The 15,175-nt window shown below is 41.4% G+C and overlaps 1 protein-coding gene across 1 annotated transcript in view; it reads right to left on the bottom strand.

Moving 5' to 3' along the window:
• Positions 1-3,322: 3,322 nt before the first annotated feature.
• Positions 3,323-15,175, bottom strand: part of LOC126398709 (protein EFR3 homolog B) — a 53,273-nt gene continuing 41,420 nt past the window's right edge. Inside the window, exons 13-24 of the mRNA XM_050058261.1 lie at positions 14,486-14,537; positions 12,106-12,278; positions 11,908-11,983; positions 10,344-10,505; positions 9,773-9,904; positions 9,601-9,668; positions 9,336-9,463; positions 8,512-8,603; positions 8,343-8,391; positions 7,151-7,257; positions 7,014-7,063; positions 3,323-6,879 (exon numbers count right to left, since the gene is read on the bottom strand). Of these exons, the coding sequence (XP_049914218.1) occupies positions 6,774-6,879; positions 7,014-7,063; positions 7,151-7,257; positions 8,343-8,391; positions 8,512-8,603; positions 9,336-9,463; positions 9,601-9,668; positions 9,773-9,904; positions 10,344-10,505; positions 11,908-11,983; positions 12,106-12,278; positions 14,486-14,537 (1,195 nt within the window). The 3' untranslated portion in view covers positions 3,323-6,773. The remainder of the gene's footprint in view (positions 6,880-7,013; positions 7,064-7,150; positions 7,258-8,342; positions 8,392-8,511; positions 8,604-9,335; positions 9,464-9,600; positions 9,669-9,772; positions 9,905-10,343; positions 10,506-11,907; positions 11,984-12,105; positions 12,279-14,485; positions 14,538-15,175) is intronic.

Genomic DNA, 15,175 nt, shown 5'->3' with positions numbered 1-15,175 from the left:
ATGCTAGTTATCACTGCTCACTGGTCTGTATAGTTAAGCCTTGCCATAATAGCTTATCATAGGGCTTAGGAGGTTTTTCACTGAGTGCTGATCCTTTCTCTAGAGCACAAACTTCTTGTGTTTATTTAAATTAAATAAAAGTAACAGTGACTTCATGTAAAGAAAATGGCATATAAAGGGTTAAAAATCCTCAAAATGAATGAATATTTGATATGTATAATCTGAGTAGGAGTTGGTTAAAAGATTTAAGCAAAAGAAAAAGTAGAAAAAAATATTAATATTTAATATTTTTATGGTTGTTTTTCAACAAGGACGAAAAACGTCCCGAAGGGGACAGGTGTGATTTTTTATAAGGGGGACCAGAGGGTTAAAACCTTGGCTGTAGAGTTGTCATGCTTCCTTTGAAGTAAGATAGCATCTAACAAAAGTCCAAAGCAAAGGTAGCGTCTCACTGCTGCACATTGTTGCATAGCAACCAAAAATTACAGTTGAGGCTGTAGGCAATGTCATAAGTTTTGTTGGTTTTAGTTCATAAATTGTGGTGTAAATTCCTGGTACGATTCGATACAATACAATGGTGTCACTGTTCAGTATGATTTCAACAGATCCAGACCCAGGCCAATGTCACAATGACGTCAGTTTGTCAGCTGGCAAAACATGGCTCACCACAACAGGGCTGTAGGCTACATAGGCGTCCTCAAATGACATCTTGTAGTGTGATTGGGAGCCAGACTAGAAGGAGTCATGGCTTAAAACTTAAATTTTATCACATACCAGCCACCACTGTTTGTCAACAAAAACAAAGGCAGCTTTGGTTAAATGCGATAAGACGAAAGGACTGGACGGAGGCGATCATCAAAAATGCTCACATGTGAAGCGCACACTTCATATCAGGTTAGGGAAAAAGTGTTTACTGTTGTAGGGATGAATAACGTTATGTGTATTAATGGCATCATGTATTAAGAGGAATACTGGATTTCTCTGTAACACTAACTTTTTAGTGCTTTAGTTAACGTTAGCTTAGAAAGCAAAACAAACTACAGGAAATCGTTCAAGTGTTACAGGTGTTATGGATAGGCATAACAGAAGACAACTTATTGACAGTTTTCTGGCATTTATTGGCTCCTGCAGAAGACATAAAACATTTTTTTAAAGATATTTTTTAGGGCATTTTTTTGCCTTTAATTGACAGGACAGTGAAGCGTGAAGGGGGGAGAGAGAGAGGGAGAGACATGCAGCAAAGGGCCACAGGTTAGACTCAAACCCGGGCCGCTGCGGCAACAGCCTTGTACATGGGGCGCCTGCTCTACCACTAAGCCACCAACGCCCCGACATAAAACATTTTTAAAGCCTTCTGGACTCTCCCATCTGCACTTTTGCCCCCTCACCAATGTGAAATGGCACTGTGTGATTTACATTTTTTCTCAAAATGCATGAATATGTTATCTTAACATTACATTACATTTTCAAATCATTTGACACCTTACTCTGTCACGAGCTATTAAATTTTTTACTAGAAAACATTTAACAAACAGCATATTTCCATGGTAAATATCCTAAGAATGATTAAAACCTACATTCAAAAAGGAAAACAATGCCACCTTGTGGTTGAAATACAACATTGTGTGGGGTGGAGTGGCTTAACAGAATCAACATTTATAATTTAGCAAAGGAAAACACATACCTGCAGAGGACATAAAACATTTTCAAAGCCGTCTTGACTCTCCCATCTGCACTTCTGCCCCTAAACATGCAAAATAATTATGTCTAAATGAGGAATTTCAAGCTGCTGCTTTGGTCACGTGACATGGAGCGACTGCCGTAAAGCAAATCGCGCCAAAATAAGTGTAGTGGTATAGATGAAAAACATCTATAAAACTTAAATAAGCGGTAAAAACAGCGCTAAAATAATTAAAAGTGTAACAGTATTCATCAGTCAACAATATTAATCGAAGTTTATAACCTAAATGGCTAATTTTCCAAAGAAAACTATGTAATACAGCAGCAGCAATCACCACACAACTTATCGCCAGCATTGCGAACCAGCACTGTGAGGGAGGGACGGAGGGGAGGGGCTACGGAAGCCCAGGAGGTACGGAAGTGCAGGGAGGCAGTTTCCAAAGAAAAAAAAAAGATAAAATGACAGTAAATAAAAATAACTAAAAAAAAAAAACAACTAAAAAAGATAAAATTTACAAACACTCAAAAATGATTCAATTAAATGACAGAAACACAATTTGGAAATAATAATAAAGTGCATTTATGACTCTGTTACAAGTGTAGTCCCAAGATTGGCACAGTAACTGACGAAGCCTTCAGCAATCCTGTTGAATCATCCATCCACTGAGTGAGAGCATACGGTCGGCCAGTCTGGTTCCGTTGGCCAGTGTTTACTTTTTCAGGTAACACTTGCAGTCCCGGAGAGTGAGTGACCTGACATGGCGCGTTTGTAAATTCAGTCTGACGTTGTACACTAAAATAAGAGTCCTGTTGGTCAGAGAAACGGAGCGTTAAATTTCTGCGTCAGTTATCATCTAGCAACTATCACCATCACTTTCATACGTTTAAGTCTATCTGGCAGAATCAGACTGCTAGCAGTTACTGCTCACTGCTGTGGATGTATGCTAACATTAGCTGCTATCAGCTGCTAAACCAGAGGCCTTAGAGCTTCCCCTGGTGTGGCTCAGTAAAGTAAAATGTTTTGGTTGCCTGTTCCCTGTCTGGGCTACCTCTTTGAGTGATGTGGCACTGAGAACATTATATTTCACATAGTTTAAGCTGTTTATTTAATTTTTCAAAAGTAATAGCTTGGGGCGTCCGTGGCTTAGTGGTAGAGCAGGCGCCCCATGTACAAGGCTGCTGCCACAGCGGACCCCAGCCTGTGACACCCCCCCCCCCACGCCTATCTGCCCCATCAATTAAAGGCTTAAAAATGCCTGAAAAAATATCTTTAAAAAAAGTAATAGCTCAACATATCGTTTGGTTCATAAGGCATACCGAACCGAAAGCCTCATACCGCACGGTTCAGTACAAATATGTATGTTGTTACTACTATTCATGAACTAAAGTATTGAAATTGTTTGAACAGATAATGTCTCTAGATCAATCAATCCTCTGGGGACTGTGAATGTCTGTACCAAAATCATGACTGAATGTTTTAAAACATGTTTTCCTACCACTGTTCCCAATTACTGTCTATTTTTAGGATATTTTGTTAATTAAATACCAAATAATCTTATGACAAAGGTCAATCTTGTGAAGCAGAGTTTTTGGATATGATTCTAATGATTCTAAGGCTGTAACAGTAGGAGAAAAGACACCATTAAAATATACATGCTGAATTTAATTCTGATAAACCATCCAGTCAGATAACAGGCATGGGAATGGCAAACACACAGTACAAGCACTGCTGCAAGTTGTGTAACAGAAACCAGAAACAGAACATTACAGGCAAGTAAAAGAATAACACTACGAGCACAGCTGAAGAAACTTAATATCGTGTCTCGAGTCAGATTATTTTCATACGCTGCGTGATGATGCATGATGACGCACCGCAGCGTTCTGTCTCTCAGGCAGGTCACATAAAATCACAACATTCTTGTTTATCAGGGTTTCATCATCGGTAACAAAATAAATCACAAACAGATCCGACATTTTCTGGTTACAGACAAATTTATTGTACAACACGGCAACGTCACTAGCATGCAAAGTCAGGTATGACACTCATAAGGCATTTTCTCCATGTAAAAGCTGCCTTTGTCACTAGGTAATCCAGTTTTTAAAGTGCAAAGTTCACAGAATGAATAGATTTGACCTACAGCACTACATTGTAAACAGATCTATTAACCAGCCAAGTAAATGACAAAAGTAAGATCGGATTACCGTCTGTTAATATTACATTACGCTATGCAATGACAACAAGCACACTGGTAGATTTACAGGTCTTCACTGCAGAGTTGCAAGATGCTGAAAAGACAGTTTTACAAGGTGTCACTGGAAGGTTTAGACAGCTGCACATTGCTCTAAGATAGCTTGTTCTTCGTTAACATGGTGGAAAGAGTCACTGGACAAAGACTGTAAACTGTGTTTGAAGAGTTTGGTCTTGAATAATGACGATAAAAGACACACATCTGCATGGATGTTCATATGGACACACTCGCTCACATTCACCTGCACTGACAGAAAAGGGTAAACATGAACAGATGACACACTGGCACGTGTGGACATGAATACACACACAGGGGACACTACGTTGTAAAAATAAAACAACCAACTGGACTGCAACACATGACGATCGGGGACAAACCAGACACTTTGTCGTTTACATCAAACAAGATGGCTGCAACACGTTTCACGCCCGATGCAGTTAATTCACAGAAGCGCGGGAGCGGGAGGGTCGGTCTCTTACAACGTCACAAAACTGACCATCACAGTACCACAACAACAGAAGGTACAATTTTTAAAACACAAAAGGATCTGCTACCAACAGTTGGGCTGTGTTAGCCAGGCTAGCGGCAAATTATTGCCATTATACGTTTTGATACCTGTGTGTATGTGCACACATGCACACAAAATGGCTTTTAGACTTGTTTAGATTTTGCTGAATGAGACAGGTGCACTGCCTGGAGGCTGCAGCAACAGTATGGCGTAAAAACAGAGTGCAAACTTATTCCAGCAGGATTGAGGATGTAATGGTGACAATACGGGTCATTATTTCGGTGCTAAAACCTCCAAGGTAGTCGGAATGACCTGGCCAAGCATCAGCCCGAACTCGACACGCCAAAGGAAATAAGTCGGGCCGCATCTGGTTGCATGACTCCACCGAGACTTGAAATGAATGACGCTCCAGAATTGGGCCAAATAAACCGTCCCAATTCTGGCTGTCGACACTGCCATCACTGGGCCGATACCAAAAGTGAACTGGCTCAGCACCGGCCCAAACTCGGCACACTGGAAGAAATAAACTGGGCTGCATCTGGTGCCCGACTTCGCCGAGACTCTGGATGAATGATGCTCCAGAATTGGGCCAAATAAACCATCCTGATTCAAGCTTCTGACATCGCCATCAATGGGCCAATACCAGAAATGACTTGGTCCAGCACTGGCCCAAACTCGGCACGCTGGAAGAAATAAATTGGGCTGCATCCAGTCGCCCAACTTGGCTGAGACTCAAACGAACGACGCCCCAGAATCGGGCCAAATAAACTGGCCTGATTCTGGCTGCCGACTCTGCCATCACGGGGCCAATACCAAAAACGACTTGGTCCAACACCAGCCTAAACTCGGCACGCTGGAAGAAAAAAATTGGGCTGCATCCAGTTACCCAACTTGGCTGAGACTCAAATGAACGACACCCCAGAATCGGGACAAATAAACTGGCCTGATTCTGGCTGCCAACTCTGCCATCTCGGGGCTGTCTCAAAATCTGCGGCTAGTAACGAAGTTGATTATTTCAGGTTGATTAATTCTCTAGCAGGACACTTTCAGACTTTACTCGTGTAATGTACTGGCCTTGGGATGATGTAGATTTCTACTATGGGCTGTTCCCTTGTCAATCTTTTGATTTCATGTGTTGCTGGTTACTTATTGGAGAGTCTAACAAAAGTATCTGAATACTAAGAAGCGTTCTTCCCTTATTTACGAACACAATCAGTGCAGTGGCAGTCTAAAATTAGAATCAATATACAGTATATACACACACACACACACACACACACACAAAAACATCCCTACTCTGTACATCAGCTTAAAGATTTATATATTTCTCTGTATATACACATTTATATGGAAAGGAGAAAAATAAAGGATCCCTAATAATCTTATAGTGTTTGATCGGGTAAACGTCACAGTAAACACTTGAGATCCTCAGAAGTTTAGTGTTGTCATGACTGTGGCGTGGTGTGTTTTTTTAACTTGAGTCACCTGTAAGGCACACTCACGTTGGAAGGATAAGTATCTTTCATTTAAACCATGGATAAAAACAAAATAAAAAAAAACAAAAAAATTAACCGTGTGTAGGAAGAAAAAGCACTTTTGGCTAACACTAAAAAGGCAAAACTAAAAAAGCATTAAACACTGACGACAGACGTTCAGGAGCTGACGAACGTGGGAGATATGAAGGATTAGATTTATATTAGTATATATTATCTATCCATATTTGAATCAAACATACACAAAAATAGAGGTTGATTAAAATGTAATTTAAATACACTCTAACTGGCCATAAAAGCAACAAAATAAAACAAATAAAATATAAATATCAAAATTGGTCGATCGAATTTTATAATCAAGGGTAGTATGGCAACCTGTGAGGAACAAACAGAATCTCTAAGAACTGCAGTGCAATAAAAAATGTCCAGTAACAGGGCATGCAATAAGTCAATTCATCCTACAGCCAATGACTTTCAGTCTGACACTTAATTCTCCCTCACAGTTATTGGCAATTTCTAATTTGAAAATCCAACCAGTGGAGTTTCTACAGACATGTACGGAGAACTGATTGGAATACGTAAAATGAAAGTTTGTTTTACTGCTGCATTTATTGATATCAGCTTTTTTTTTTTTGCTTGTTTTGGCTGCGATCACAGGGCGAAAGATCTAAGTTAATTAGGAAGTGGCTTGTTCTTGAGTTGGCTTCAAACAACAGTAATTTTCTCTTCATCCCCTGCCGTTGTTTGACTCCATGATCAAGATGCCTTTACAGTGACGATCGGTTGCCCCCTCCCAAATCCCTTTCCTGTCCTCCGATGTTGAATAGTTCTCGCTTTTCAGGACTAGTACACACAAAGGTCGGGAAACTTCATCTCGTAGATGGGTACAGATCGACTCTGGGTTTGGCCGTAACCTGACGAAATGGTTCCAGATGGGCTGGGCGGGGGTCTGAATGGAAAGAGGAGACAGTCAGTATCATAATCATCTTCTTCATCATCCACTTTGTCAGTATCACTGCCATTAATGTCACTATTAACCTAAATACTATTTTATTAGAAACATTCCAAAGCGCCGTCTCTTACCTGATTGTAATCTCAAAGATCTGATTTAGTTTGCTCTGCAGTAGTGTGGCCTAGACAGGACAAAAACATCACTTTAGACAACAGTACAAAGCTTAAAAAAATAATATGAATATAAAAGAAAAAGGTTTTTATTGTACCCTGGCACCACAGTGGGCAGCAATCTCCTCGAAGGGCGCCTTCTGGAACTTCTCCACCACTTGTCTCCTCCGCTCCCTCTCCTGCTCCTCCATACCCACGCTGTCCACTAGAGGGAGACGCGAACAACATTTTCACTTCAATAATGCACTCTGCTGCAGTATAATTTCAAGACACAAAAGATAACTAAACTAACATGTTAGGTTATTTTTTGTTGTTGTTTCAACTGCATAGAAAGACAATCAATACATTAAAGTGATTTTTATTTGTTTGAGTGTCCTGCCCTGGATGGCGCGCCACACATATGGGCCTACAAGACACTAGTCATAACATACAGTTTCACAAATTTAAAAAGAAAACATGTATAGGCATTAAATTTTGTTTTGATGGACGCAATATTCTCTGTCTTAGTTACCATGCATTATCTATAAATCTTGCTCAATCAAAAATCTCCTTAAATAAAGAGTCAGCATGACATATTACAAATCAATAGAAAGTTTTACACATGGCGAGACTGTGTTGATAAGTTTGTGATTTCATGAATACTTTAAAGGATAAACCACATTTAGAGCAACACTGAGGTAGCTGAGGCAGCTGTGCAAACAACAGTGCTAACAACAACAACAGTACTGACAGAGCTAACACTGGGTGTGCTCCAATACTACTCTGGCGTACGCCTGTAGTGTCTACACACCATTTGACAGTTATCATAGCCGGCAGCTAGACCAGATTCAGTGGTAAATATCCGTGGTGAAAGCAGCGTCACCACAATCACATGGCCCACACAAACAAGTCAAGGGAGACTGATAAGACCGGTGAATATCACTCAGGCTTACATAAAATCACACTGTGAACAACACTGTGAACATTACGACCCATGCAGTCATTTATCTGTCAACTATCAAAGCTACCGTGGCTTTTGCCCCGCAGGCCGACATTGTTGTGTTTTGTCAGCTGATAATTATGTGGTTACTGCCGCTGGCTGACAGATTACCCAGACTGGCTACCACAACAAAGAACAGAGAAGCTCGGATTACAACACACAGAGGGAGTATGAATCCATTCCCTGCTCTGGGTGCCATTACTCCTCTATATCATTACACAGCAAACAGTTGTCTGCTGCTGTATAAATGCTCTGAATGTTGCCAACAGATACATTAAAGACCACAAAAGTTGGTAAGAGTGTGGACATACCGATGGCATTTTTCAGGGTTTCAAATGTGATCTCCTCTGCTGGTGTCCTCTGCAGAACAGAACAAGAAAAAAGCAGTATGAAGCACTAATGCGGTTATATTAACTTCCTAGTAGGGGGTATATTTCAGTTTTAGACCATGAAATTGTTGTTAAAGCTTTCTGGCTTTACCTCCTCTTTCTCTGGACTGTTTCGGGACTCCACTTCCACCTGCAGCGAGATGGTCTCTCCAATGCTCTTCCTCTTGGACAGACGGTCCTCATCTGGAAAGAATGCAGACATTTTTCTCTCTTTATCTTCTTAAACAGAAAACTCATGAAGTATAAGATGTCAAATTCAAAATTTAGATCCATCCATCCATTTTCGTCCGCTTATCTGAGGTCGGGTCACTGGGGCAGCAGGCCAAGCAAAGCACCCCACACATCCCTCTCCCCAGCAACACTTTCCAGCTCCTACTGGGGGGGCCTCCTACCAGTTGGATGTGCCTGAAACACCTCTAAAAGGGAGGCGCATCCTGATCAGATGCCCGAACCACCTCAACTGACACCTTTTCGGCGCAAAGGAGCAGTGGCTCTACTCTGAAATTTAGATGCCTTGATTGAATATTTAAAAACTTAGAAAATCTGAACTGAACTGGCACCCAAAAGGCTGCCAATTACTAAGTTAGAGAGGACTTGTCCTTCAACTCAAAGATCCTGGCTCAAGCCCCAGAGCTTAAAAAAGGTCTGCCCTGATGAAGTGTCCTTCGATGAAACACTAAATCCCTGCTGGCTCCAGAGGAGTAGTTCAGCTCTGCATTTCCATACAGGAATCAATAAAGCACCGACACCAAGTTGTAACACGCTGGCGAGTCAATAAATGTTATCAATATTTATAGTTATTTACTCGAAAAGAGGAGAACATTTCTTATTTTAAGAATTCCCCCTTCTTTGTCTCAGCTGACGTTGGAGCTCAATGTGACATTATAACACAAGGGATGTGTTTGAGCTTCTTACCAGTGTACTGGGGGACATAAGGCGTGGCCAGTCTCTCTGTGTTATAACCACTTCCTCCGAGGACCTCCGTGATCTTCGACTGGAGGAACAAAACGTCCCCTTCTACCTTCTCCAGTGAAGAAGGCAGCCTAGGAAGAAACAGGGAGTTTCATTTAATTTTATATAGTAAACAGTTAAAATGTACTGCTATTATTGCATTTTTAAATATCAAATTTAATGTTGTATGGTTTGAGGGAGAGGAGACTTGAATATGTCTGCTACATACTTGGGATTATCAACGAAGACGTCCTCAGGCAGTAGGTAGGGACTTTCTTTCTGTCTGACCTCAATTACCTGCAGGGCAGAGGAAGAAGGAAGTTTATTTTAAAAGAGGTTCTTGGTATTCACACACACACAGACACACACACACACACACACACAAAGAAGCGTAGTGTGACCTCGTGTATGTGCTGGCAGAAGGCTGGGACGGTGGTGAGCTGGCAGATGAGGTTGAGGTAGGCGGCGGCGAGGGCATGAACAGCACAGCGGTTATAAACGGGCAGAGCCTCGTCTGTCGACAGAGCCAGGTCCTGCACAGAAACAAAGAGAGATGAAGAAGGACTCCTGGACTGTAAAACACACAATAACTTTAATAAATTACCCTCTTAAAATGCACTCAGACTTTGTTTTATGAATTTTAGACTATTCCCATCTCTTATTCTTGTGTTAAATAGTTGATGTGTTTTATTTATTGTTCGTTAAACCACTAATCTTTAAAAAAAAAAGTGTTTCTTGTTTTATGTTATTATTTCTAGATACTTCTGTTGAAATTATAGCACTGTAGACTGCTTTGTGTTTATGTAAGTGCTGTAAAAATAAAATTAATTGGAACATTATGTCACCCATGACTGTCTGGAAATAACAGCAAATGCCACAATTATTTCCTGACTTGTCCTCACTAATTATTTCCTGAAGAAGCAAACTAGCAATTGTAACATATTAGCTGATTGAATGCACGTGCATTAGTACCTGTAGGGCAAGTGCTAGGCGAATGAGGTCAACCACCACCTCTTCGTTAGCCAGCTCCACACTGAGGAGCCCCAAGAGACTGAAAAGGGACTCGTAGTGCTGCGACCCGCTGCTCTGCTCCTTACAGCTCAGGTAGATGTGTCGGTACAGCTGCTGGCCATGCTGTGAGACGGACGAGAAGGAGAGGTTACTCTTAGAGTTTAAGTGCGCTAGTTATTCTACAGTTCAATCTGAAAAATGTATAAGATTTAAGTTTAGAAACATATTGGACATTTTGTTTCGTCAAGCCCAGTTCAGACCAGAGATTTGCAACGACACGACATTGAAACTTGCACCTACTTGCAATGCGCTGCTCTGCAATGGTCTGAAAACCTACAAGTTTACACCAATGTGACTAGACGACGAGACAGCGTATCGTCTCCACAAAAACAGATTTATATCCACTCATGATGCTACTAAATATGACAACCTGTTGACATTCATCATGCTCTATGTTTGGAGTTCGGTGCTCAACCCTCTTCGGATTCTCAGTTGGGCATTCTTGACTTAATTCTCTCGACTTCATCTTCTTCTTCAGTTTCTGTGTGTGCACACCTCCCTGCAGCCTCATGCCCTTTCATGGGGATTTACGGGGCATTTACCTACATTAATTAGAATCAACTTGCATGCGCCTTTAGCTTACGAGGACAATGGGATTCATTACTGTAAGAGCACAGGTGCAAACAATTCTGCGGTTTAAGAGCACTGCTTGAATCTGACGTAGACTTTTCTTAGGACTTTAATTAAGAACAAATTTAAGACAAAACTATGGGAGATATTGGTGAATGAGGCCCAGTAATAGGAAGATACTTGCTACAGTTAAATTTCTAGTAGTGATTAAACATATGCAAAACTATCTGATCTTAAGATGGACTGTATTCATAATAAATATGCCACGATAATAAAATTACCTGCGCCGATAAATAAGTTAATGACTATGGGCGACCTACCATCCATCCAACACCGACACACTTTGAGGATGAAGACCAACAAACGTGTCAACAGAAATGAGACGGGCTCGACGGATCAGCTGGCCTGCGTTGAGCTCAGACGGACCAGTTCACACCGCTGTGAGTTTTCCCTTCAACAATCTCAAACTGTTTAGTTCTGTTACAAATATTTAGTCTGAACTGTGGGCTTTATGTGCATGAGGAGAAGGCGTGTAATGATTCTCCAAATCAGACCTTGATTTTTGAGAGGCAGGTGAAAAGGGAAAATGGGGAAAAAAGTTTCTGGATTTTACTACATCAACTACAAGAACACTTCAAGAACACAGAGGTTTCTTAACTTATAAATTAACTTCACATTAATTAATTAATTAATTGAATATAAAGGGGTAGTGCAACACGGGAGATGGACCAGTGAAACGTGGACCATGGACAACTGTGTCCCTGTCCCTGATTTTTCAAAATGAGAGAAACAGATCGGACTGTAGCAAAAACAGATTCATCTGGACCTACATTGACTTGAGTATTGAATTCCAGTGATACACAACTTCACTATAAATGGAGGACGGGTTTTGTACCTTCTTCATGAATAAGTTGTCCTGTCTCGAACACTTGTCCACTTTGAGTTTGAGCACAGAGATGTCGGAGATGATGCTGCATAGAGACAGGGGACAATGATAAACACAAGCTGTCACTGAGGTGCAGCTAAGCAAAGCTCCAGCACACTATAATTAAAACCCCACAGTATATGTGTTCCTGCAGCCACCCCCACAAACCTTATGTTGGCGAACTTAGGCCTGTTGTCGTGCCTGTCGATGAGACTGAGGAGGATCTGGAGCACCAGCAGCCGCACTTCTGGATCTTCTGTTAGAGCGAAGGACAGCAGCGGCTCCAGGAAAGAGCTGGGCAGTGCCGTCAGCATGTTGGTGGTCTGGAAACCTGCCGTCACCTGAGAGATTGATGATCACAAGGCATTTTGAAAACAGTGGGGTTGCGCTTTTGGTCTTTATAGCATTCAAGCTACAAACAGTTTCTACACATATTCAGAGGGCTCAGCAGTGTATAAACATAGCTGTCGGCAAAGCTGGGTGTCTACAGGTATCACACACAGAAATTTACTGCTTTAAGACCTTTTTTTAAGATCCTTTTTAACCAAATTTAAGACTCTTATTCAAGCATTGCAGGTAATTCTAAAGTTAAGTAGTATATATGGGTCCGCCTGTTCCAGTCCTGTCAGGGAGAGGTTTTATGCAGGAATATGGTTATTAGACTGAGTTAGGTTGATCTACATTTTGCCCGTAGGTAAGTGCAAGTATAAAGTAAAAAGACAGTATTAGGTTCAGTGATGGGCAGCGCTGGGAGTTACTGTAAATCCAGTACTTTTGGCTTTAACTAGACTTTTTTGTTTTCAAATAAACAGGCAAGTAGCTCAGTCCATAGGGACTTGGGTTGGGAACCGGAGGGTCGCCTGTTCGAGTCCCCGTCCGGACCAAAATATGGAGCGTGGACTGGTAGCTGGAGAGGGGCCAGTTCACCTCCTGGGCACTGCCGAGGTGCCCTTGAGCAAGGTACCGATCCCCCCAACCGCTCAGGGCGCCTCACCAAGGGGCAGCCCCCTCACTCTGACATCTCTCCACTTTGTGCATGTGTGTGTCTTTCGGACCTGTGTGTAATTGACAAGCAAGAGTGAAAACATTGAATTTCTCCTCAGGGGGATTAATAAAGGAAATAAACTTAAAGTACAATTACTGGAATTTAAATAGACTAGTTACTAGTTATTTCAGTCAGTCAATCATAGCAGACAAATGCAGTAATTCTTTCCTGGAGTTTTTCAGCGTTATAATCTAACATCACCTGTAGTGATACGCTGCTCAGGTGAGTGGCATTCAGTTCCTACATCTTTTGTGTGTCTTTGCAAGACAGAAATAGACGCAGAGGTAGGAGGAGAAAGGGTGGACTATTGCACTCAATATTTCTAAGTTACTAATAACTTTATTCAGAGTGCTGAAGGACCCGTCAGTCAACCAGCGCATCACTAGTCAACTGACCTCACGGCGGCACAATAAACGGCTTGAATCATTCAATCAATCAGTATTACTGTCACTGCACACTGGCCCACAGTTCAGGGAATTTGAAACATGAACATAATTTTCCCACCTTGAGATTGAGGACAAATTGGGCCCATAGTGATGAGTTACAGCCTGTGTGCAGGATTTAAATAACTGTTAATGTTAAATAAACAAACCTCAGTCTGTTCATGTTTTTGTGAATAACTTTTACCACTTTTATTTAATTTGGTGTACAATGATAAACATCACTGCCGAATGTCTGAGAAAAAAGTTATTTCAGCGAGGCCACATTAAACAGGCCTATAAAATCTATTGTTTTATTGTTCCACTACTTACTTCTCATCATAATGAATCATAAATAAAATGAGACAGTTGTTTTGTTCCACAATGTGCCACAGTGACACTAAAATAATACAGCTATGTGTGCCTTAACAAGAGGATTGAAGCAGATGTTTTAAGGTAACACAAAAATTACTTTCCCTCGTAACTATGTACTTTTACATGCTGTAATTAGCAAAGCGATTCAAGGGCAAGCAGGGATACTCTTCTGGTTTGGATTAAAGTGAGCACTGTGTCTCGCTCCTGTTAGTCCAACCTGTACAGATGGATGGTTGCTTTCATTCAGCACATATTTAGGGCTTGGTTAAGGAAGAAAAAAAAAGACCACCGAGAAGAAGGTCTTGCTGTGCAAACACTCCTCATGGGAAGATAAATGTGAAGCTGTGCAGAGAAATTAATGATGAGGGTAAAAGAATTCGGAGACCATAACAGTGCTGCCAAAACACACATGGTTTGTGGGAAATTATTTTCTAAAGGGCAGAAAGCTGAGATAAAGTTTGATAGACTGCAGCTATTGAAAAGTGAAGTGTCTCCCTGACTGACTGGATTTAATTTACTCCTTGTCTACAGTTACAGCACTGTGATAAACACAGCTTCAAGCACTATTATATAAACTACTTTCGTAATATGATGAAAAAAAAGCCTCAAAAAAGCACCGGGAACACAGTGAGGCATGCTTTAAAGATATGTAAAGAGGCACACTTATTAATCATTATAATTTAATAATACTGCAAGGCTGAACACATACCTGGACCAAGGACTTTAGTAACATAACCTGAATCATCCTGGTGCCCTCAGGCCTGGAGATAAAAACAGATTAGGATACAAATTAAAGCCCTTTAATTCACCAACATTCAGGCCTACACAGAAGTGTTCACACAGTATGTTTAACTGAAGGCTGGAATATGGTAGAGAATTACATGAACACATACAGCATGCAGTTTTGGGCAGGTATTACTGTTCAAACTAAATTTTGCAGCAATAATTTCTGCAACTGTTTGTCATCTCAGCCACAAATACTGTCCGTTTCTGTCCCAGCAGCGCTCAAACATCGCTCTCAATCAGGCCCGGACTGGCCCACGGGAGAACCAGGGAGTTCCCTGGTGGCCTGGCCCGCAAGTGGTCTACTCTGGCCTGCCTGTCTTTTTTTTTTTTTTTTTTAAATGCGCGCTCTGCAGTGCAGGTGAGCCCGCCCGCTGTCAGAAATGATAGGTGCTTGTCAGCATTTGTCACAACGATTGATCAAAAAGGTTTTTTTTTTTGTACATTCAAGACGTGATTAGTCTGTTTCGCTTTCCACCCGCGCCTGCCCCCAAATCAGCGCGCCTGTAAACTGAAAGCAGCTTGGTTGTGGAGAGTCAGGTGGAGCAGAGAGCAGAGGGTGTGTACGTGTGCCTGTGTGTGCAGACTGTGCAGTAGGAGCTCTGCAGCTCAGCAG

Source organism: Epinephelus moara, chromosome 12 (genome assembly GCF_006386435.1).
Source record: "Epinephelus moara isolate mb chromosome 12, YSFRI_EMoa_1.0, whole genome shotgun sequence".
Lineage (NCBI taxonomy): Eukaryota > Metazoa > Chordata > Actinopteri > Perciformes > Serranidae > Epinephelus > Epinephelus moara.
The sequence above is the reverse complement of the archived record's forward strand: the minus strand, read 5'-3'. Positions and strand labels throughout refer to the sequence as shown.